The sequence below is a fragment of the Pelobates fuscus genome, chromosome 4 (assembly GCF_036172605.1).
Source record: "Pelobates fuscus isolate aPelFus1 chromosome 4, aPelFus1.pri, whole genome shotgun sequence".
NCBI lineage: Eukaryota > Metazoa > Chordata > Amphibia > Anura > Pelobatidae > Pelobates > Pelobates fuscus.
This window is the reverse complement of record NC_086320.1, coordinates 111,924,208-111,950,172: the sequence shown is the minus strand read 5'-3', so window position 1 is coordinate 111,950,172 and position 25,965 is coordinate 111,924,208. Positions and strand designations below refer to the sequence as shown.

At 41.4% G+C, this 25,965-nt stretch overlaps 2 protein-coding genes across 2 annotated transcripts in view; one reads left to right on the top strand and one right to left on the bottom strand.

Annotated features, from left to right (window-relative positions):
* RMC1 (regulator of MON1-CCZ1) overlaps positions 1–25,965 on the top strand; it is a 359,458-nt gene that overhangs the window by 165,170 nt on the left and 168,323 nt on the right. The window lies entirely within an intron of this gene.
* TMEM241 (transmembrane protein 241) overlaps positions 1–25,965 on the bottom strand; it is a 101,333-nt gene that overhangs the window by 34,240 nt on the left and 41,128 nt on the right. Inside the window, exons 9-13 of the mRNA XM_063451481.1 lie at positions 21,687–21,732; positions 18,507–18,542; positions 16,172–16,206; positions 9,897–9,966; positions 8,156–8,249 (exon numbers count right to left, since the gene is read on the bottom strand). Coding sequence (XP_063307551.1) covers positions 8,156–8,249; positions 9,897–9,966; positions 16,172–16,206; positions 18,507–18,542; positions 21,687–21,732 — 281 coding nt within the window. The remainder of the gene's footprint in view (positions 1–8,155; positions 8,250–9,896; positions 9,967–16,171; positions 16,207–18,506; positions 18,543–21,686; positions 21,733–25,965) is intronic.

The window sequence follows — 25,965 nt, the reverse complement described above, 5'->3', positions numbered from 1 at the left end:
GCAATGTATGAAAATCTTTGACTAGAAACGCATGTAATATCAGCCTCAGAAACCAGCAGTGACACCGTTAACGTCTTTGCCAGAAGATGCCGTCTGATCATAATCCTGCTAGAGCTTTGCTAGAACATTTGTTAAATCACGTGCAATATTAAATAACAACTCCACCCTGACTAATTCAGGCACTGGGTGAAATGCAATAGGAGAGAGGCAGCCAAGTAATGAGCACATGGCAGCACCTTTAGAAGAGAATAGCCAAAACATACACTTCCCCAATCGTCTGAATAGCCGGAGAACGCTTGTAGAAGACAAACACAAGTCAGCCTTGTCTGACTCGGCTAAAAACCACAGGCCTGATGCTGCAATAAGCACGGCTTGTTTATAGGCACATTGTGTAGCTGAGGAACAGAGGATGAAGCAATCTCTGAAAACACGAATCTTACTAGTCCATATTGTTTGGGTCCTTATATCGAGGAAACAAATCAATAACTTGGATATTAAATGGAAGATTTAAAGTTACTGATGGTTGCTGTAGCCAAAGCAGCTTCCCACTGAGAAGAAAATCATATTATGTAGAGTCTGAAATGTGCATTACAATTAATAAAATGAGCAGACTGCTTTGATGGGTTAAGATCATATCTTAACCCATCCAGGACCAATGCTGTCTGAGCAAGCTATTCTTTAAAGTTTTACCTTAGAGTTAGAATCTTTATGTTAATTGTATGTTGTCTGCATTGGAATTTCAAAGAACTAAGGTTTACATGTAGGACTCTTATTTTTCTTACAAGCTTAAGAGCCAAAGCCAAATAAGCTGGACAATCCAGCAATAAACACCAAACTGATGACGTCCTTTAAACACAACTTGCTCATTAATCATGTAAATCTAGGTGCCCTTAAAAGGTCAACTCATAAAAATTTTCACTTCTCCGTTTGAAAAGTTTATTAGATTTAAAGTGTTACTCAAACCACCACGACCACTTCTGCTTTTACTAGTGGTTTTGATGATAGGAGATTTGCAGTGTTTCAGCTTGAAATAATGCACATCAAGAGTGTAATTAACTTTTGTGTTGGGGGCAATCATACTCCTGACACACATCTTAGGCAGCCCAGAAAGCATGTGTTGTTCTTTCTGGAAGGCATTAAGATATACTCTGCATATGGTAAATAACTTTCCAGTGACATTCGGCCTTAGCTGTGATAAAGGACAAACATGCCTGTCATTAGGCTACTTAATGTAATATAGTTAAAGGAGCACTTTAGTGTTCGGAATACAAAGATATATTCCTAACACTAAAGTGAACCTTTGCACCTGCTGCACCCCACGGTTCATGAAAGGGTTAAAAAATAAAATAAATGTTTCATTCACTTACCTGATTCCAGCGCCGAGGTCCCTCAGTGCAAAGTCACACCTAGCGGAAGGGGTCAGGAACACAAACATGTATTTCTGACCCTATAATGTTAAAAATACTATCTGCCCCCCATAAATATAGTAAAATCTTACCTTTATTCCTGCTGGCGCACACTGCAGCACTGGCCCAGGAAGATCCTCTAGTAGACATCTGAAGAGTGGCCACTGGAGTTATCACTATGCTGTAATGTAAACACCACCTTTACCTTGAAAGGACAGTGTTTACAACAAAAAGCCTGCAGGGACTGATTATACTTATCAGAACAGCTATATTAAGCTATAGTTGTACCGGTGACTATAGTGTCCCTTTAAATTTAAATATTTGTTTTGTCACTCAAATTCTTTCCAAGAGAAAGTTATCATTGCTAACAAGCATGTTTAGGACTAAACAAATCAACTAAAGTCAAACGGCAGGCTAAAAATTAAACTAAACAGACCATGTTCTGTGTCTAGTAAGTATGGAGCACTAGACCAATAGCCACAAAGATGATGGGAAAGGAATGGAACCCAAAAGAACAGACTAGCACTACACTGAACTGTCAGAATTCTGCATCAAGAAATATATCCCATAATACCCATGGCATTTCTGAGCAAAAGAATTGTTATTAAGAACATGTACTGCTGGATGTCAGTTAGACTTGGAAAAGTGACGTATAAAAGGGAGCAATGACATGTGGGATATGCTTACTTATACGACAAACACCGCTCAGCGTCTATCCTGATAAACAGCTCCCCAACCCTACATTAATCCAGTACCCACTATTGTACCTTATGTGGCTTTTATTGCTTTCAGTATGTTGGTGCACAGGAATATTTATATTATTCAGGGCTCATTGTGCTCAAGCTTTATAAATCCCTATAGAATCTGGATGATACAGAATAAATCTGCCCAGGGCCCCCGAGCATTGCCTTTCACATGTCTCCTGAAGTCTGAGAGTCCATATCAAAACAATACTAGCGGAAAGGCATGCTCTGTTTAAGTCCAAAACCACATTGCTCTCATTCTTGTGTATCACAGTAATTATTGGAAGGGTCATTGCTCCCAAAATAAATTCAACAAATGTGTCTTCTCTCTTAACCCTTTCAATGACCCCATGTAGATCAAACAGAACCTGTGACCTAGATGAATTTTGGACATTCATACATTTTATAAATCACTTTGATTTAACTCAGTCGTGCACACAAAGTTCACTCTCAGTAAAGTATTGGTTTATGATGTGCTTTGTACCATAGTGCCTTCTAGAGATAGAATGATAGAGATAGAGATAGAATGTCACTGTGGCATGCGGAGGCAGGGCAGCTGTGAAAGATATAAGAGAAAGTAGTTTATACTTCGTCCTCACCAAATCATCTTATGCATTAGGCAGACATCTTCTCATAAGTCACGCAATAGAAGTCTCTATCTAAGATCACCTATGATCTGTTCTCAAAGTGTTTGTTTGGTCAACTATTGGCTATGGGCAAAAGTACAATTGTGGTGAAGCTCCTGGCAGTAAAAGGCACCAAGACATTGAACATCAGGACCAAGACATGGAGGAGTGGAACAGGATCAGGGTACCTTGTCCTTAAATTTGGATCCAGACCTAAATCTGCTACTACCTACGATACTTCTCTGTGTTTCCAGGGACCTCCAAAGCCTACTCCGTGAGCAGCCTGTGCGTCTTCAGTGGAATCACACAACCATCAGCCAACCAATGAATGGAGTACTAAATAGATCTCTCAACCTTATATGCAAACAGTCGTAGCGAAGGGACAAGGCATCTCGTTTAGTGGACAACACAGTGGATTTCAGGATTCCAGGTCTATGTTGAGCACATTGCTCAAGGGATGGGATCCAATTCCTATGAGAAAACAGGGGGTTACCATGAGAAAGGGGAGCTCTCTAACAGAGAAGCGCTTCCTCAATCTAAAGCAGGGCTGTCCAACCCGCAGCCCCCCAGATGTTGCTGAACTACAACTCCCATGATTCCCTGGCTATCTATTTAATTGAAAGAATCATGGGAGTTGTAGTTCAGCAACATCTGGGGGGCCGCAGGTTGGACAGGCCTGATCTAAAGGTATTCTCTGATAACGCACATCTACCTGCTCTATAAAGTGCAGGGGACTCGAGTGACAAGCATAAAAAATTTAGCAGGCACGCACGCCATTGCTGCCTGGATCATGGGTTTCACGGATAGATGGTGCTATCTACTGCTCCACAGTAAAACGTGCGTAAATTGTACAGGTGTGCATGAGAAGGGTCTATGGGGAAAGATGCACTTGCAGTTGGTCACCCAGGCCAGGATTTCCCCATCAAAGAATCATGAGTTTTATAGGGTCTGCATAAAAACACTACAACCAGAACATAATTAACGCTACATGCATTCTTCCCACACCCTGTTAACCCTCTGTAGTTCACAACAGTGCCAGTTATCCTCAGACCTAACCCCTTAAGAAACCAATAAAGGTTTCAATAATTAACCATTTATGTGCACACACATAATCCTGCCAATGTTTGGGTGATTAACAAAAGTCCCTTAGGTCCCTAAGAGGTTAATGTAAACTATTGAATGTAAGAGATCAGCCTCACAAAGTGCTTCACATACCACAATACATAACCCTTAACTAATTAGTGATCTTTCTCATTCTCCGTTTCATTACAGTAAATACACTAAAGCTATTTCAAGAGCAAATACTCCAAAATAGTAAAATCCAGACAGGCGGACAGCCAGACAGGAGAGCCATCTGTGACTTTCTATAGTGTTCACACTGTTTTACTAGTGATGTCATGGAAAGAAGCAGACATGCTAATTATGAACTGGAAAATCATGCTTCTTAGGCATTTGTGTTCTCCATGGGATGCAAAAATAGCCATACCATAAGGATACAGTAGGAAGTGTGATGCAGTAAGGAGGGCAAATTACAAATTAAATAAACTAAACATTCCACATTATAATAGCTTGAAGGCTACTGTCCTGTATATAAAATCATTATGTGAACGGATTACAAAAACTTGATCACAGTTGTTTTAATAGACTGATTAGATAATACTTATTTGCCTTATTACCGTATTATTCCAGTAGGTTATTGACTCTCCCCTTTTTAACTTTCTATGGCTATTCTCAGCCAACCTGCACCTTTGTCTTTCAGGCACATCTTCTGCTATTTATGACCCCCCCTCAGGTGTTTTAATCAGACCCATTGCCACAGGTGTATAAAATCAGGCATGTAGCAATGCAGTCTGCATTTACAAACATTTGTGGAAAAAATGGGTCTTTCTGAAGAGCTCAGTGAATTCAACTGTGGTACTGTAATAGGATGCCTTCTTTACAATAAGTCACTTTGTGAAAATTCATCCCTGCTAGATATTCCACAGTAAACTGTAAGTGATTTTATTGGAAAGTGGAAGCGTTTAGGAACAGCAGCAACTCAGCCACTACGCCCAGGCGTAAGGAACGGAACCCGGTCGGTAAGTGAGGAGTGTCTGTATAGTGATTTTAAAAGTCACATGATGCACAATTCCAATCCATGTCACATGAAGCCGATTCTTCTTTAAATTATGCATTTTATCCCCTCTTTTGACTGCACCAGCACAGTGAAAGCTTCATAAAACAGCATTATCCTATTAAGGAATAGAATCATAGAAACATAGAATGTGACGGCAGATAAGAACCATTCGGCCCATCTAGTCTGCCCAGTTTTTTAAATACTTTCATTATTCCCTGGTCTTATCTTATAGTTAGGATAGCCTTATGCCTATCCCACGCATGCTTAAACTTTTTCACTGTGTTAACCTCTACCACGTCAGCTGTAAGGCTATTCCATGCGTCCACTACCCTGTCTGTAAAATACTTCCTTAAATTATTTTTAAACATTTGCCCCTCTAATTTAAGACTATGTCCTCTTGTTGTGGTAGTTTTTCTTCTTTTAAATATAGTCTCCTTCTTTACTGTGTTGATTCCCTTTATGTATTTAAATGTTTCTATCATATCCCCCCTGTCTCGTCTTTCCTCCAAGCTATACATGTTAAGTTCATTTAATCTTTCCTGGTAAGTTTGATCCTGCAATCCATGAACCAGTTTATCAATATCCTTCTGAAGATATGGTCTCCAGTACTGCGTATTTATTCCACATTTTCTCAGTATACAGTTTATTAGATTTTCCACTTGGTCACGTGACCACAATCATGTTTTCCTGTCACTTTGCAAAGTATCCTGCTGGAAACTCATGAACATCTGATTGTTTTGGGGGACTCTTCCACCTGCGCTGAAAACACTGAGCGGTTCGGTTGCTCTCACATATGTGAGTGCGATTCTAATATTCTTTGTTTACTCATTATACCAGATTACACTATATTGTGTGACAAATTTACAACGATAAGGTGGAGATACCACCTTATGTGTGAACCATTGAGTTTGTGACGTAAGCTCTCCACTTGTGAGTGCATCTTCCATCTATTTCTTTTTCACTTCAAAGTTCCAATATCACAGTATTGTACTTTTTTTCTCTCCTTTGTGTATTACTATAGATCTATCACTAAATACCACCAAAGTAACGCATGAAACTTGTGTATTAATAAGTGGGAATTATACCACTGCATGCTATTGAGTCTGTAGTTGCTTTGAAGCTCCATATGTGAGTGACATTCACACATTTTTGTTGTGTGTCCTCCAATTATTGCAATATACTGCACCATTCGATCTTTTCTTTCTGTCTCTATAAATGTACCCATAAAATATTCAAGTCCCATAAGAAGATAGATCGCTTAGTAGAAAGTGAAACATCTGGACTGTGTCTCTCAGACTTTTTTTTCTTTTACAATTTTCCACTTTAACAAATAATATATCTGACAGGCGCATTTTGTTGCATTTGTTTTATATGTTAAACATATGTTTAAGGACCCAGAGATCCTTAAAGATAAATATATTTTTTTAATTGACCTTTTCCCCATGTGGTTTCTTTCTTTTCTGGTGCCTAATAAACTCCCGTTTGGTATGAGTGAGTGCTTGCTGTCCCATTCTTATTTTTCGTGCCTTACGTTATAACAATGTTCAATTCCCAGTTCAGTTTCTTACAATTCCTAGGGAGAGCAAAAAAAAAAAAAGGGTGCAAAAGAATATGGAGAGCGGACAACAGCTCAAATAGCCTGCCCTTCTGTGGGTCCCCGCTCAGATCTAACGCTGGTTTTAGCTCATTTTGTGCCATTACAAATATAACTAGGTCCTTTGCATATATGAGACTGACTCCACCCAAAAGAGCACTTTGTTTTATTACTCTCCCTAAGTTAAAAGGGTAATCCAGATGTGGACCCCTTGCTCACAGTGCTTAGAGAGATATCAGCTATACCTCACTGTCGATACCTAACAAGGTTGAAACAATTGTCTAGGGTTACTGTATCTCTCATGCAGAGAGCCGGCCTTCATTTCGGTTCTGGACTGCCCTTTTGTGTGGGATCAGTCTGGTATGCAAATGGCTTGGTTCTTTTTGTAATGGCACAATATGGGCTAAAACCAGCTTGGAATCTGAGCGGGGACCCACCAGAGGGCAGGCTATATGAGCGGTTGTCCGTTCTCAGTACTCTCTTGCACCCTGTTTTTTGCTCTTACATTTTCTAATTTAGTAAATAATACTGCTTGTAAATATTGCTAGAATTTGAATGTGGTTGTAAAAGTGTGTGTGATACAATTGCACAAGTATTCTAACAGGCTTATGTCTGAAAAGCTAAGTTTTGAACCCTTTATCAATCAAATCAAAGACTACATTGCAGCTGCAAGCCACAGGTGCGGAGGACTTGCTTATCTAGATTCCGCAGATGTCTTACCACAGGTCTTCAGCTTTTCACAGGCAGCAGAGTATCACCACCACGCAAGCTGCAAAACATCTGTGAATGTCAATGCTCTGCCACTGTGACACTACAACGTTTTTTGGAGGCTGATGCTGCGTTCCTCATGCATAGGGAATTCATACAAACTGCTATCCCGTACAGCTGGTGCTCTATTGTTATTGTACTCCTGCTATAGTGACCAAGTATTAATAAAGTTGGCGTCCTATGTTCTTGGATATTTCACCATGTCTGACCTTTGACTTTTATTCCGGACTTTCTTTCTCCACTGGGTAACTCTGACCTCTATGAAACACCATGACTACCATTCATCTCATCAACAAGGCACATCATTTCATTTAGCTCCTGTCCTGACTCTGCAGGACCCGGTTTTACTCCGGTAAAGCACCTACAAGGATGCATGCTTTCCTGTGTCAGGGTAAGAATTCCACCTACTCTAGGGCTTGTGATGACTTCGACAAAGCACGTGTCAACAAATAAATGGTTATTACTATGACGAGCCAACTAGGACAGTTAATTACAGGATCTAGTAATCTATATTTAATTTAAAAAAATAAATACAATAAGAGGCATCTAAGAACACAGTAACACTGGAAAACTTACATAATCAAAATGTCTGCATCTAAAATCAAGAATACCTTCAATCCTTTATAGCTCCATGACCAACAATGTAACAAAGAAAATGGAGTTAGTTTTAGAAATGCAAATAAACATGCGTCATGGCATCTTTTCTTTCTCAAGTTTAGAATTTTATATACACAGATATAAATCAGTGATTTAAACTTTCACGCTGCTTGTAAACCAAAGGAACTTTAGAAGATATGTTTTATTCAATAGGATAGACAACAGTCTTGTCACGGTTTGAGACACTTCTGTTGGAGCAACAGTTTTCCACATTACTAATCACTTAGCATTTCAATGTCTCTTACCTTAGCAAGGAAGCTCCAAGAGGTATGATGTCCAGAAGAGAGACTGCTCCTTAACTTTACAGACATTAACATTAATAGGAATCCCAAAATCCCACTAAAAAGAATAGAGAAATAGAGACCAATGTATAACCAATAATAATTATCGTGCTATATTAGACTTAAAGGTCCACTATAGTTCCAGGAAAACAAACTCGTTTTCCTGGCACTATAGGGTCATTAGGTCCCCTCCAACCTCAGGGCCCCCCTCCCGCTAGGCTGAAGGGGTTAGCGCATTCAAACCGCTAATAGGAAAGCATTACTCAATGCTTTCCTATGGAAGTCCAGCGTATTTTCACTGTGATTTTCACAGAGAGAATCGCGGAAGTGCCTCTAGCGGCTGTCAATGAGACAGCCACTAGAGGCTGGATTAAAACTCAGTGAAACATAGCAGTTTCTCTGAAACTGGTATGTTTTCAGCTGCAGGGTTAAAACTAGAGGGACCAGACAATCATTTGATTATAATATACAACTACATACAACCTTTGCACTGGTATGTTATTCCCATTAATCCTGGTGGGTACACAGGACATACAGCAAATCATGGGATATTTTTATTATACAATGAACGACAGACTAAGCCAAACCAGCCTTGCATACATCTCAATGAAGTTGTAAAGTGAACTGGAGCTACTGGGCTACGTCTTAGCTTTAGGGGTTAAACCGAATTGAAACAGTTTAGATCCCAAAGTTGGTTCCCTGGTTGTCTGTTCTCTCCGTCTCCTCTGTCCTTACTCCAGCCTCCATACACTCCATCAAGGCTTGTCTTGCAGATAGGGCAAGAACCTCAGCTGATGCTCTCCATCTATCTCTGGCCTTGAACAGCGTGTAATAGAATGTGCTAGTACAGAGGAAGGACGAAGAGCTGATGGGTGTCAAAGAACCAACTTTCCCTTAGGAGTTAAACTGTTTTGGAAAAGTTTAAAGGGACTCTCCAGTGCCAGGAAAACAAACCGTTTTCCTGGCACTGCAGGTTACCTCTCCCTCCCACCCCCATCCCAAGTTGCTGAAGGGGTTAAAACCCCTTCAGTGACTTACCTGTATCGAGCGCCGCTGGATCAGGGTCTGCCCACACTCCTCCCCCGCCAACGTTATCCGGCGGGGCAAACCTATTGAGCATGCGCTGCCGCCGGCGGGGGAGACCTAATGCATAGGAAAGCATTGCTGAAAACGCTTTCAATGCTTTCCTATGCGGATTTCAGAGACGCTGGAGGTCCTCACATAGCATGAGGACGTCCAGCGACGCTATAGCACACTTTTCATGTGCTATAAACACGGAAAGTGCCCTCTAGTGGCTGTCTAGTAGACTAGTGGGAGTTGGCACCCAGACCACTCCAATGGGCAGAAGTGGTCTGGGTGCCCGGAGTGTCCCTTTAAAGTCGCTTTAAACGTCTCCAAAACAGTTTAACTCCTCAGGGAAAGACGATGCACACAAACTCCTGCCACCATAACAATTTCTTTGAAATTATGTTCTAATGGGGTGGGAGTGTTCCTTGATAGCTTTCAGAAGCGCTTAGAATGTGCCACTTGCTTCAAAGTGATAGTTTTAACACACAGTATTAAGATTGCTCGATAGAAAGAGTACATTTTTCTCTCTCTATAATTAATCTAATACAATAGCTAGCATGCTAGCACATCCAAAATGTGGTTCTTCGTATTGATATAATAAAAAAAATAAAAAATAAAAAAAGCACATTACAATTACCTAGCACAGCAGCCACTGTGAAACCTGTAGAAATAGAGAAATGGAAACTCCAAAGCACTCAGCAAGTCACCTGTGGAAGACAAACAGACTTAATGGAAATAAGACAAACCTCTGTTAAACCCCAAGATAAGCACTACAAAATAAAAACTACATCTTCTGGAAGTGGAGGAAGAGGACAATGGGGGAACAGGACCATCTCGAGGATACAGATCTCTGACTGACCTGCCTCCCACTCTTCCTCTGTGTGGGTTATTAAGAGAGAGTGCCAGGATGCCATGTTATATAACAGCTTGGCACTGGATCCAAGTTGTCAAACCATTTTAGGTTTGATTTATTACCCAGGGTCCTCCAGGCACATTCTCCTGAGCTAAGCCATATAGAGCAGTGCGTGCTCATTAGATGATAGCTCGTTGACTGAGAGTGATCAGATGACGCAAAGTCCTCCTCTGCTTGGCTTAGCACAGAAAGAGAGCTCCCAGCTTGCAGAAGGCTGTATCGGGGAGCTGCACCAGGCAAGATGTCAAATTATTCTAAAACGGTTATCAGTACAGGCTATGGTGCTTGGAATATTTTTTTAAAGTAAACAAATATAAAAAAAAAACAAAGAAAAATAATCAGCAGCTGCAGAACTTCCATAAAAGTTATATAGCAGAGCCTAATTTGGCAGTGATTCCAACTCAATTCTCTTTGGATATCCAAATGTATTAAAGGAACACTCCAGACCCCTAAAGTACTTTACCTTGCTGAAAAGCTTTATGTGTGAAGAGTGTATCCTCTTTTTTCATTTTACAAAAAAAAAAATGCAGATTTCAATATAAATTTATACTTTTATAAATTAATCTGGTAACACCCCCTTGGCTTTCAAGCAGAAAGCAGGTCGTGTTACTTCCTGGTTTGGTTCTCTCTCTGGAGATAAACTCAAGAGGCAGCAATTGCTCAGAGTACATACCTTGCAAATACTTCTCATTGAGCTGCATTGGGAAGTCTATGATTGGACAGACACAAAGTCTGGACAGAATTAGAAGGGAGTCTTTGCAAAAGCTGCAGACAAGGTTTTTGAAGCTAATTTTTACATATAAACCCAATGAAAAAAAAATGCATAATTAAATGCATGCAAGTTTTCATTTGGGCTAGATCTACTAAACAGTGAGTTTTATTTATTTCGTATTTGGGCAGTGGAGTGTCCCTTTAATGACATTCCTAAAAATATTAATGACATTGCTAAAAAATGAGCTTTCTGGACATTTAGAAAATTGTTTCAAATTGGTGTTTTCACTTTCTTTTGGATCAACAGCAGTAATACAGACATGTAAAAGGCTGAACTTGATGAGCCTGTATTACACTGTAACTGCAATCATTGATAATGTATATTGCATATGGCTCCTATACGTGCTACATTGTATTTGCATAAGTTCACCAAACATACTTGAAAACAAGAGTAATCTCAATTAATGCTTCCTTGTGAAACCTTTAATAAATAAATATTTAGCAGTAAACCTACATTTCGAAATAAAATGGGTGAGATAAGAGAGTGCCACAATAAAACCTAATAAAATCATTTTACTTTTACATCTGCTATATTCAATAAGTATTTGTAACATGCTGTCATGAAAATGCAGCTTTTGATTCTATGCCATGCTGTACATTATTTATGTCCTGATTTAATTCAGCTTAGTTTACAAAATACTGCAAATATAACATCAAAGAACCTGACACAGTGAACAGACATGAATCGAGTCTCGGTAAGGGGATGTAAACAAAAATTTGACATGTAGAGATCTGCAAAATGAGCCAGCTAAATAAAGCGGCCCTGTTGTGTTTGTTTATTTAGTTTGATTTTCCTTTCCTTAAAGCGGCACTGTCATGGCTGAATCCAATTTGGTTTCTGTTTAACCTCCCTCCCGACTCCACTACATCTAATTGCAACCCTAGTTACCCTCAAATGCCCCTAAGCCCCCCCCCCCCCCCCCCATTACCTATTTTTTTATCTTTATTTTGGCCCGTACCTAGGTGCCGCCATCTTTGTGTGGGTAGATTAAGTCATCTGCCCACACTAGATAGCGCTGTGAAATTCCAGCGCATGCCCAGTTAAACACTTGATTAAACACTTCGTCTATTCATTAATTTGTCAGAAAGACAAAGGAATGAATAGCAATTTCAGACAAACAAACACCATATATCGGTGTTCATTTAGTTTATTACAAGGAGGGAGCTACCGGCGTAAACATATGTAAAGATAGAAGCATCAGGGTACTGTGCTCCCTGCCCCTTCCTAAGTCCCCCCCCCCCCATGTTCTCACTTACTCTATTAGGGGCCAATATGACCCCCATATTAGCATAAGGGAGATTGAATCTCCCAAATGTCCCTACTCGCTATGCCGCAAGTAGGGGCATGTATACTAAACAGTTTGTAACCCCCCTCCCCCCCCCACCTTCCAACAAGTGCACCCATGGTAGGGCATCTAGGCATTTATTAACTAGCAGGGGGCATAGTGTCCACCACAGCCCCCACCGGTGCCCTTCGAGTGGGGGCTATGCAAATAAAAGGGGGGACATAGGATCACCCTTGGCCCCCAACCATCAGCGGTGGGTGGGGCCACTAAAATACAATGGGGGGGTTGGGGGGGGAACCAAGCCAACCAATCAGAGTGCTGTGACAGTAAATGTAAAGACTTACTGGTCAGTCCCTTCATTTACCTCTCAGAGCACTTTGATTGGTTGGCTTAAACCAACCAGAGCGCTCCAAGTGCATTTTCTCCTTGCTTATTTTCTGTATCGTTTTACCATATGCCTCAATGAAAACAAAGATTGACAAAAAAATGGATTAAGTCCCTGATGACAGACATATCATCTTATATCAAGGAGACACGGAGCCTATCTGTAGTCATCTGCACCTCTGCCCTAACTAGTTCCACATCGGCTGCTTGCAGTTTTTTTGAAATCTGTAAGCATATTTGCAATATCTTTTTTGGTGGCCAGAGCTGCTAAATCTATACTACATGAAGCAGCAGAGGAGGAACCTGTGTTAAAGGCTGCAGAGGAGGATCATCATGCATCCGAGGTTCAGCAGGGGTCGCACATTCATCTAAAGCCGCCATTTTATTCTTGGCCTGCCGCTGGAGTAGAGCCCCGATATCTCTAAGTGAACCTGGACAAAACAGAGTTACTCTTGGTGAGGGAACCCCAGGCAACAAAAATATCCCATGATCACTCAACTGGCCTGGAGGCTCTGAACTCATTAGTTCATCAGAGGTACGAAACCTTGGAGTGCTGATTGACTCTAGACTATCATTTAAACAGCAGATATTCTCTGTAATAAAATCTGCATAGTTTTATCTGAAAAACATAGCCAGGATACAACAGTTATTTGATGATATGCCAACATTAATCCATGCATTTATATCCTCTCGGCTAGATTACTGCAATGCACTTTACTTGGGCCTCCCAGAAAAAGAACACCATCGCCTTCAGACTGTACAAAATGCAGCAGCCAGACTACTGACCAATCAAACTCACTTCTGCTGCATAACACCTGGTTTCCACTCCCTGCACTGGCTTACAATTAAACATATTTTAAAATTAGCCTGCTGACCTTTTAATTAATTTTTCCGGTGGAACCCTTTGACATAGTGTGCCAGTGTGTATCTGACACACAGATACACACACACTGACATACAGACACACATCTTGACTTGGCTCTTGACTCACAAATACACACACACACACACACACAGAGTGACATATACACACACTCAGATATACACATTGACATATACACACACATACTGATATACACACACACTCAGATACACAGAGTGACACATACACAAACCTTGACACACAGATATACACACTCATACACACACACTCTCACTGACAGACACACATACAAACACATATACACTCTCACTGACAAGTGCACACACACTCACTGACAAACACACATACAAATTCCTTAACAGACACACACACAATTTATTTATTTTTTTAAATTTCACTCCACCCAGCCTCCCTACCTTTGGGAGAGCTGGCATGGAGTCTCTATTTCCCTGGGGTCCAGTGAGGCTGCTGGGCTGAGCAGCTGGCGTGCAGTCCCTGGGGTCCAGTGGGGCTGCTGGGCTGAGTGGCTGGCGTGCAGTCCCTGGGGTCCAGTGGGGCTGCTGAGCTGAGCGGCTGGTGTGCGGGTGGCGAGGGAGCAGTGATCTTCCTGCTCAGCTCCCCCCGCACGCCTCTTAGTGATGCCGGAATGATGTCATATTCTGGCTCCAGCATCACTGCTGTGCGTGCCGCGATAATTGAGGCAGGCGGTGAGGAAGCACTCTCCTCTGCTCAGCTCCCTCGCCGTCTGCCTCAATTATCGTGGAAGCCATTTTGTATCACGAAATTTTGGTGGAACCCAATTTGTGTTCTCATGGAAAACACCAATTGGGAAATGCTGTCTTAAATAATCAAGGCCCACAGTACCTGAAAGACTTCCTGACACCCTCTTGTTCACTTCAGTAAGCTGCCCCTACCTTCTGGAAATCTGTACCGTGCTCAGAGAGGCACCATCCTTATAGACTTAAAGGGACACTATAGTCACCTGAACAACTTCAGCTTAATGAGGTTGTTTAGGTGAGTGCTACAGCTACCCGGAGCCTTTTTCTTGTAAGCACTGTATTTTCTGAGAAAATGCAGTGTTTACATTGGAAGCTTGGAACACCTCTTGTTGCAGTCAGACGGCCACCAGAGGGACTTCCGAGTTCAGAGGCCCTAAAAAGGCCTCTCGTCCGATGCATTCTGGGTGAATGCATCAGACGGGCTATCAGCACACAAAGCACTGTGAACGCGCTTTGTGTGCTGACAGCCTGTCAGCACTGCTGTGGGCGTGGCTTCAGCTGACAGCTGAAGCCCGAACCCACAGGGATGCTGTCTGGCCACAATAGTGGTTGAAGGGGGGGGGGGGGGGGAGACACCTACTCTCCTTCCCCCCCCCCCCCCCCGGCCCCCACCCCTGAGCGGTGGGTGGGGGCCCTAAAAATAAGGGTGGCACATACTGCCCCCCCGGCCCCCACCCCTGTGCGGCGGGTGGGGGCCCTAAAATTATCAATAAGGGGGGACCTATTGTCCCCCCCCCGGCCCCCACCCCTGTGCGGTGGGTGGGGGCCTTAAAATAAAAAATAAGGGGGGGACGTACTGCCCCCCCCCGGCCCCCACCCCTGTGCGGCGGGTGGGGGCCCTAAAATTATCAATAAGGGGGGACCTATTGCCCCCCCCCCGGCCCCCACCCCTGTGCGGCGGGTGGGGGCCTTAAAATAAAAAATAAGGGGGGGACATACTGCCCCCCCCGGCCCCCACCCCTGAGCGGTGGGTGGGGGCCCTAAAATTCACAATAGGGGGGATCCCCCCCGGCCCCCACCCCTGAGCGGTGGGTGGGGGCCCTAAATACAAAGGGGGTGGGGACCCTAGTTAACCCTCTCCTCCCCCCCCCCCAAAAAAAAAACTTATCTCCCTACCTACCCCCCTCACCCTAAAAATAATGAGGGGGGACCCTTTAACTAAAAACCTGTAAAGAAAAAAAAAATAAGATAAAAACAACTTACCATTCGATGTTTTCTTTCTTCTAAAATCTTCTTTCTTCAGCCCCAAAAAAGGCCAAATAAAAATCCATAATAACCGACGCAATAAAAAAAAAAACCTGAGCGCAAAAAAAATAATCCATCTTCACCCATGGAGGGCTCCGCGCAGACTGTTTTTATCTTATTTTTTTTTTCTTTACAGGTTTTTAGTTAAAGGGTCCCCCCTCATTATTTTAAGGGTGAGGGGGGTAGGTAGGGAGATAAGTTTTTTTTTGGGGGGGGGGGGGGAGAGGGTTAACTAGGGTCCCCACCCCCTTTGTATTTAGGGCCCCCACCCACCGCTCAGGGGTGGGGGCCGGGGGGGGGACAATAGGTCCCCCCCTATTGATAATTTTAGGGCCCCCACCCACCGCTCAGGGGTGGGGGCAGTAGGTCCCCTCCCTATTGTGAATTTTAGGGCCCCCACCCACCGCTCAGGGGTGGGGGCCGGGGGGGGCAGTATGTCCCCCCCTTATTTTTTATTTTAAGGCCCCCACCCGCCGCACAGGGGTGGGGGCCAGGGGGGGGGCAATAGGTCCCCCCTTATTGATAATTTTAGGGCCCCCACCCGCCGCACAGGGGTGGGGGCCGGGGGGGGCAGTACGTCCCCCCCTTATTTTTTATTTTAGGGCCCCCAACATTCAGTTTAGGAGATGGGCAGTTCCACACAGAACTCACCTGTTGGATGAGAGGCGAAAGCCAACAGGACAACACTGAAAGGTAAAAAGGACAATGTGTGAGAGGTCTACAAACAGACTTTGCAACATTATTTCATTTGTACGATGCTTGTTTAGTTTAAAGCAAATATGCTAGGACAAAAGGAGAGCGAGATTAAGGCTTGGTCGAGGCTAGTGATTGCTAACCATTGCTTACCAGATGTTCTAAGCTACATTACTAGTATGCACAGTCAGACTGCACATTGTTCAAAAGCATTTAGGAAGCCAAGTTTGTCATTAATTCACCCTTCTTCTCCATCCATCCCCCACTTACATGTATGCTAGTCAGAAAACAAGATAAGCTGAGAAAGTGTTGCAAACATTTTTAACAACCAGCATAATTAAAAAGTTGTAATAAATAAAGCAAATACATTCTTGCAGAAAATTTCAACCGAAAAGAAATCATCACCAGTGTCTTTATTTTCATTACTGTAACATTAACCAGATTCCTGTGGCTTTTGTCAAACAAAAAGCCAGTCTTCTATAAAGTTGAAATGCTAGCATATTCATTACAGGACTGTGATATCACCTCATAACTCACTTCTTCGATGGGGCCAATCATATAATTTTCTGGGAGGAGAACTGCATTTGTTTTCTTTACAGAAAGGAATCAGGGTTTTAAGAAAACATATATGTTAAGTCATTTTAAAGCAGACTTGAAAGGATCTGGCTTTTGAGAACACTGGACACGGAAAACTCCATCAGTACTTTATGCTTAGCAGGAAATATGGAAATAAAATCAACGGTCTATTATTTTAATGGTGTACTTTTTATTTTTTATTTAAAGAGTGGTTTGGATGTTAACTTGCACGTGTCTACCACACTTACTGTCAGTGAAGACATCTAAACAAGTAAAACAGGATGAAACCAAGATGCACGGTAAAAATAAAAAATAAAAAATGTGGGGGACAGTGATTAAGGGGGGGGTGGGCACTAATGAGGTGGAAAATGAAGTCTCCATTAACCATATTGGATTTATTATAAGACTTCTAGCTGAAATCCACAGAGGGTATAAAAAGACTTACAAAATACTAATATTTATGACTTTTTGCAGGTTATTAATATGAAGTGTGACAGTGGGAAGCTCTGCCTACACAAAAGTCAATAGTCAGGGTAGAGCAAGCTAAAGCCTGGCAGTATCGGAATAATGATCAAAAATGAAACAAGCTGTGGAATGTACTTTTAATAAATCTTAAGTGGGTAGATAAATGTTAGTTTGGTTGCACGAAAAAAAAAATCTAAGTGTGTATGTAATATAATATAAAAATACACACCCGCACACTACATTGAGACGAAGATGTCTGGGTGCCTATAGTGTTCCTTTAAAGACTTTAGTGTAGCAACAGCCCATAACCGTGTATTTCCTTGCTTAATGAAGTGGTTTTGGTGTATAGATCATGCCCCTGGTTTCACACTTCTCTAACCACACCTCTCCTCACTGTGATTTCCCTACATACTTACTGAATAAGAAGTGTTCATTTTTAAAACTATATGTGCAGAGTGTGTTTATTTTAGAAGTTCTAATCTCCTATTCTGTTAATTGCCAACTATTTCCAAAGCAGCCTTATTGTGTTAATTGCAAACTAGATAAACAAAGAAAGAAAAAATAAATAAACCTTCACAGGAAGAAACAACAATTATTTCAAGCCCACAGACTTGTGGCTTGTTCCACCACAGTGTGGGTGTTTGATTTATGAAATACGTAATTCTTTTAATTATTTAATAATGCATATTTATATTGATTCCAAACGTGTTCACTGTGTCTACAATCACGCTCTGTGAGATGAATTTGATTGGACACTCCAGGCATAAACAAGGATGTTAGTGCTGGGCAAAATGAGGGTGGATAAGCTTAGCTGCAAATTTTGCAGAAGAGGTAGAATTTTTGGAACTTGGGAATATAACGTTTAAATATTAAAAAATTAATTTATCTTTAATTGCCTTTTTTAAAGTGTAGAAAAATGTGCATTTTAAAACATGGACTTTAACTTGAATATTGTACCTGCTTCAAAAGATTTCTCCAAAATGGAAACTTTTCTTTTTTACTTCCTAATGTAATTTTAATGATTTTCATGTGTGTGTTTTTTTCCTTCTCTGTATGAAATTGAAATAGCAAATGTCTGATTTGTGGGGAGCCCAGAATCTGGCAACACAGCGCAATACTTTGGCACAAGAACAAAAAGGTCATTTTATTGAACAGTATTACATAAAGCATTTTGTAATAAATTGAAAATGTGGTTCATCTCGATATTCCAACCACAACAAATTTAATGTAAAACTAAGTATATTATACATACCTGAAAGCATAGTTTATGTATTGCTGATCAAGGTCACTGTTTAATAAAAAAAAAAAAAATAATAATAATAATAATAATTAAAAATACATTCACATTAAATACTATTTTTGTGTCTGTTAAATCTTAAATAATGTATAAATACATACATTTGAGTACAATTTTCTATTAAAGGGACACTAAAGTCACCAAAACAATGTTCGCTTAATGAAGCAGTTTTGGTGCATAGATCATGCCCCTGCAGTTTCACTGCTCAATTCACGTTCATTTAGGAGATAAATCACGTTTGTATCTGTTTAAGCAGGCCTAGCCACACCTCCCCTGGCTGTGACAGACATAGCCTGAATGAAAAAAAAATGGTTTTATTTTCAATCAGATGCAACTTACTGTAAAGGTTTTTATCTCCTGCTCTGTATATTGAGCTTTAATCACACACAATAGGCTTCTGCAGGGTCTAGAAAGCTATTAAAGGGAAACTCCAGTGCCAGGAAAAAGTATTCACTGCAGGTTCCCTCTCCCTCCCACTCCCCCCATCCCTGGTTGCTGAAGGGGTGAAAACCCCTTCAGTAACTTACCAGAGGCAGCGACGATGTCCCACGTCGCTGCTTCTTCCTCCGCTGCCGCTCCTCCTAGTGACTGCGTCGGCCGGTGGGTGAGACTGATCCTGCCCACCGGCTGGGGAGACCTAATGCGCATGCGCAGCAATGCCACGCATGCGCATTAGCGCTCCCCATAGGAAAGCATTGGAAATGCATTTCAATGCTTTCCTATGGGGAAATGAGCAACGCTGGAGGTCCTCACACAGCGTGAGGATATCCAGCGAAGCTCTAGCACAGGTTTCCTGCGCTATGATCCAGGAAGTCCCCTCTAGTGGCTGTCTAGAGGTGGAGTTAACCCTGCAAGGTAATTATTGCAGTTTATAAAAAACTGCAATAATTACAGTTGCAGGGTTAAGAGTAGTGGGAGTTGGCACCCAGACCACTCCAATGGGCAGAAGTGGTCTGGGTGCCTGGAGTGTCCCTTTAACAGAGCAGGAGATAAGAAATACTAAATTAAATAGAGTGTTTAGGAAGGCTGTACAAGTCACATGCAGGGAGGTGTGACTAGAGTGCATAAACAAAGTGATTTAACAGCTAAGTGGCAGATAATTGAGCAGTAAGACTGCAGGGGCATAATCTATACACCAAAACTGCTACATCAAGCTAAAGTTGTTTTGGTGACTATAGTGTCCCTTTAACCCTGAATAGTTCATTCAGGAGTCTGTGGCACTGACGAACAGTAAAGGGCCAAAACATTGGAGAAAAGTTTGAAACTTACATGTCTATCAGTCAAGTGCTCATTGTCCTTCTGGTCGGAACTGGTGTGATCATTTGGAAGTATAAACTTCTGCATTACCATACCACCTCAGACAGAAAGGACTGCGGGTACCATTCTTTAACAGTTTGACAATAAACCACAGGACGGTGCCTGGCATCATAACCACTAAATAACATTGAAGTGGTTATGGTGCTCAAAGTGTCCAATTAAGGGTTACCCAAAGCAAGAAGATTCAAGTTTATAATATGCTGTTAAAATACAGAAACAAATGTAAAAGTTTTTAAATAACCAAGAGTTTGCAACGTTTGTGGTCAACATCACAAAACATATAAAAAAATGAATCTCTAAAGCATCAAAAAACCACGTCTGAATCAGAAGTTTATTTGTATCACAAGTCAACAAAATTAGCGGTTAACAGGCAAGTTGCACTAAATGCTACCAAATGTACAGATATGTCAACAGAAGTTTTGCTGCAAATACAGCATTCTTAAAAGAACACTATAGCTTAATGTAGTGTTTCTGGTGTCTATAGTCAGTCCTTGCAAGACAGTGTTTAAATTGGTGACTAGTAACACCTCTGCATGCTTCCCAGTACCTACGTTCAGCCTCTCCCAAGAGATGCATCTATTTGAGGAGATTATGATTGGTGCAGTGCAACGTTTTGCCGTGCATGCACAATAGCTTCCCAATTCTTTCCTATGGGAAAGCATTGGATTGGCTGAGATCATCAAGATTGATGATCTCGGCCATGGAGGTGGGACTGACAAATCAATATTCACAATGTTTTGATTCAGCCAAGAATGCATTATGTATGGATCCTAAATACGTAGTAACCAATTCTAATCATGGCTTGATCTGAGTTAAAGGACCACTATAGTGCCAGGAAAACAGGTCATTAGGTCCCTGAGACAGCCACTAGAGGCTGGATTAACCCGCAGTGAAATATAGCAGTTTCTCTGAAACTGCTATGTTTAAAGCTGCAGGGTTAAAACTAGAGGGGCTTGGCGCCCAGACCACTTCACTGAGCTGAAGTGGTCTGGGTGCCTATAGTAGTCCTTTAATGAGCTTTAGCAATCTATGGCAAAATCAAGGAGCAAAGCTAGTAAAGTATACTTGCCAGAAAAGCTACTACACTTCTATCATGGCAATCTGAGAACTCCCTCATTTTTCAGTAAGTTAATGATCAAAACAAAGCTCAGAGATGTGCAGGTGAAAGGTTTGTCCTACTTATTCTCCAGACAGAAATCCTGCAGAAATACTATATATTTATGTTCTTCATCTTTTAAAACACGAAATAAACATTCCTTTCAACTCAAAAGGCAAGCAGATATTGAACCATGGTCCAGCTATACATAGCACAGTAGACAAGTGAATACAAAAGCCAAGTTACAAAGTATATAAGTGTCAAAGTCAAATTAGGGTTAGTAACAAAGTACAAGAAAACAAGAAGATGGTCCACAGTAGAAGGAATACTTGCAGAAGAAAGGATGCACTGGTACAAGAAATCAGAAAGGGTAAAAGGCACTATGTCAGAAAAAATGAACCCTGACCAGTTATAACCTACATTCACACCTGGAATAAAAAAAAAAAAAATTAAAAAAATTCCAGAAATGCGAGTACTGACGACTAAGACAAGGATGTGGTATGCAGCAGGAACGGTAAACAGAAGTTTTAATACGATATAAAATAGATTACTTATAAACCTTAAGCGCTTTTGTCGTTTCACTGAATAATTCATTTGGACCACACTCCCAGGAAAAATATCAAACCAAACAACATTTTGTTCTTCAACAGTAGCTAAACGTGGCTCGGGCCTTTTCCTAGAAACACACTTTCATAATTGTTAGCTGTGTATGTTCTAAATACCTTAGCATGCTTGACTTCAGAGTTTTCTGGAATGCCCTGTAACACCCTGTCAAAGAAAACCGAAAATAAAGGAAATGGTAAACAATGTGTGATTTCTCATTACTAGAAAAGACCAGGTTTAAATGTATATTCTCATAGGGTTCAGCTTTGACACTCAATATACACAGTGAACTTCATGGACTGATTGATGGAATTGTTTCCAGAAAGAACAGCACATAGAAATCAGTAAACACAGGATGAATTGTCAGGAATTCAAAAGGAAATTCAAAGTGAATTTCAGATTTTTACTACAAATACATGCATTGGAACTATTCTACAGTTCTTCAGTTAGGCTATTTTAGAGAAAAATCTGAGATGATCTTTGAATTTACCTTGAATTCATTGAAATACTTTAGTGGTTTATTGAAAAGCTCATCGTAATGAATTGAAAACAAATTAGAAACATAGAATGTGACGGCAGATAAGAACCATTTGGCCCATCTAGTCTGCCCAATTTTCTAAAGACTTTCATTAGTCCCTGGCCTTATCTTATGGCTAGAATGGCCTAATGCCGGTTCCAAGCATGCTTAAACTCCCTTACTGAGCAATGCTCACAGCGCCCAGTCAAAGTCAGGATTAGGATATACATCATCATAAATATAATTTTTTTTTTTTGTATTTTATTGGAGTTTGACATCTCACCAAAATTAAATCGGAATCGTAGTATATAGAAAAGCACATATCAACATATTAACAGGTTGTCGGTTAGTCACCGTGGCATCACCTGTGTGGAGCTTAACTTTCTTCATAGCTATCAACTGGTGGTTCAAGGATATGTAGGCCTTACTAAACAATTGCAAACATGCTAACTACATATTGAGCAAGCAGCATAATATGTCTATTGATGTATCAGGCTAATGGGGTTGCGTAGTGTGGGGTGTTTGAAGGCTGGCCACTTTTCCAGGTGGTGGCTAGTAGCGTGTGAGTACTGGTGTAGAGAGTGGGCTTTGTTGGTGTTTATGTGATCATGGGGGTTATCAGGTAGAATTCTCTTTTGGCTTTGCTGCTGTAAGTCTGCTTCTGAGTGTCTGCTTAGCCCTAGTTTCCCGGCTGCTGGTCTGAGTGGTGTCTCTGGTGGGCAGGTTTTGTTGCTGGAGGAACAGAGCTCGATCATCCGCCGAGGCTAGGGTGAGTGTCTGGTCTCCCTTCAAGACCTGCAATGAGCCGTCAGTTCCCTATCTGTTGTCTCCGCCTCATCAGTGGTGCAAAAGGGATGTCCCTGTAGACTGCCACTGTATGTCCCTCAAATTGTATATTATTAAGTTCCCTGGAGCGTGACAGTAAGTGGCCTCTACCTTATATGGACTGAAAAGCTTCCACACTGGACCAACAGGGATCTGGCTCATTCGCCACTGGACCACAAGGGATCCTGCAAACTCTCCACTGGACTGCCAGAGAAGGTATGATGAAGGGCCAAACACACCCAACTCACAAAAACAGAGTCCAGGACTATAGGAGAGGGCCAAAATCTGGCACCCTGCTTAGGGCCCTGGGCAACCTTAATTCATCTCTGGGAAAGAGTCCGACTGGATGTTCTCCCTAGAAGTCCCTCTGCAATGGCTCACTTAAGCACACAGTACTGCTGCTAACCACGCCATCTCCCTGGACATCATTCTGCCACCGATTAAGAGTCCTGCCTGCACCAAATCCCAAAGCCTCCCTGCCCAAGGAATGTTGTCCCTTACACTGACTTACAAAGTCTCTATCCACTGCCAGAGCTTGGCTAAATGGATTTGATGTGTCCATTAATTTTCCTGCTGCTATGATTTGGTGACTTCAACGAATATGTGAAGAACAGTTTAATAGCTGTGATTTGGGCTATGTACATTCATGGTGAAACACCTGCTATTTGCACTCCGTGTAACTGGGATTACCTTTCCTCACATTCACAGCTTCTGCTGCATCTTGCAGCAGTATCTCAAAAGGACCCCTTTTCAGTAGAATGGGTATCCCACTACCCATTACCATTACCCTAACTTGGGATCCAGGACTATTCTGCCACAGCTTGTGTCTAAAGGGGAAAAGTTCAGCAAACAGCTGTTCCTGCCTGCACTACTCAATAGGTAGTGCCAAGTATGTTCCAAACGGGTGCAGCAAAGGATGTAAAAACAAGTCAAATTCATCTACAAACATCAGCCAGACACTTGGTGAAATGGAGAACACATCTATTCTATAAAAAAAATATATATATATATATAAACAGAGCACAACATTTAAAAACACAGGGGAAAAGGCAGACAATGACAAAAGCCAGGGGACAATATGGGAGACGTCATGCAAGGCAGAGCAGCCAGTTTGGACTCTTCTGGAATATCCCCTAGAACAATAAGGTAATGTCCAATGCCCGAGACAGGAAAAAGGAAGGGAAATCTACAAAGACAATGAACACAGAATACAAAACGAATGTCCAGCAACACAAAGTAAAAGATCACAACAATTTTAAACCACTTCTGACAGGTAGCCACACTGTCTGGGGTCACAGCTGAAGAAGTCAATTCCAGTTTACAACACAGGGCCTGTAGCCTTCAGGCTAACCTCCAAGCTCCAGCACAAGCCGTGCAATCTGTGTTTCGTTAGTGTGAGTGTCAGGGACGTCCATACAAAGGTGGGGGAAAGCTTTTATTACATTTCAGCACACAGTATGACACACAACTCTTTACAGTATGTAATACAATCTCCTCAACATACACAAAGTAATAACAATTATTTCATAAATGAATTTAATTACATCAGCCATGAGTAGCAATTGCTGCCCAGGAATAATCTAACTCATTAGTCTTAGGCACATGTATGTCTCATAGCAATAAGTTGTTTCACTGCTTGGACCAGGAATAGGAGATAAATGGTATTAAAGGAATAAATCCACTTTGTAAAGGCTAAACAAGAAAAAGGGGTATATTCACTAAACAATTGAATATTTAAAATGCAAACATGTTATATCAAATCTCAAATAAGACTAGATGATAAAAGAATAAAGGAAAAGGGTAAAATATTTCGCAGTTTTCTCAGTCCGAAGTCCTCCACTAGCGGTTTCTCGTGAGGGAGTCAATTTGTTATCCTCCTGGTATTTAAAGGGACACTCCAGGCACCCAGACCACTTCTGCTCATTGGAGTGGTCTGGGTGCCAACTCCCACTACTCCTAACCCTGCAAGTGTAATTATTGCAGTTTTTTATAAACTGCAATAATTACCTTGCAGGCTTCTGCTAGTATTTCCTGCTGCTCTATTACACTGTCTGCCTACCTTTAAGTCATCAGAAATAATCACCCGTAAATCCCTTTCCTCAGATGTTGAGGTTAGGACTCTATTAAATATTCTCTACTTTGCCCTTGGGTTTTTGCACTTATCCACATTAAATGTCAGTTGCTACAACCATTTTTCTAGTTTACCTAAATTATTTGCCATTTGGCTTATCCCTCCTGGAACATCAACCCTGTTACATATCTTAGGATCATCTGCAAAAAGACATACCTTACCATAAAGACCTTCTGCAATATCACTAATAAAAAATATTAAAGAGAATGGGTCCAAGTACAGATCCCTGAGGTACCCCACTGGTGACAAGCCCAAGCTTTGAATATACTCCATTGACTACAACCCTCTGTTGCCTGTCACTCAGCCACTGCCTTACCAGTTGAACAATATTGGAATCCAAACATAAAGATTGCAGTTTATTGATAAGCCTTCTATGTGCAACAGTGTCAAAAGCCTTACTGAAATCTAGGTAAGCAATGTCTACTGCACCACCTTGATCTATAATTTTAGTTACCCAATCAAAAAAATCATTAAGATTAGTTTGGCATGACCTCCCTGATGTAAACCCATGTTGTCTCTGCTCTTGAAATCCATGTGTTTTTAGATGATCAACAATCCTATCCTTTAACATGGTTTCCATCACTTTCCCCACTACTGAAGTAAGGCTTACTGGCCTATAGTTGCCCGACTCCTCCCTATTACCTTTCTTGTGAATGGGCACAACATTCGCTAACTTCCAATCTTCTGGGACTACTCCTGTTATCAATGATTGGTTAAATAGATCTGTTAATGGTTTTGCTAGTACACCACTAAGCTCTTTTAATAGCTTTGGGTGTATTCCATCAGGTCCCATTGACTTATTTGTCTTTACTTTTGACAGTTGAAATAGAACCTCTTCCTCTGTAAACTCACATGTAATAAAGGACTCATTTATCCTTTTTCTTAACTGGGGTCCCTTTCCTTCATTTTCATCTGTATCTGCCTT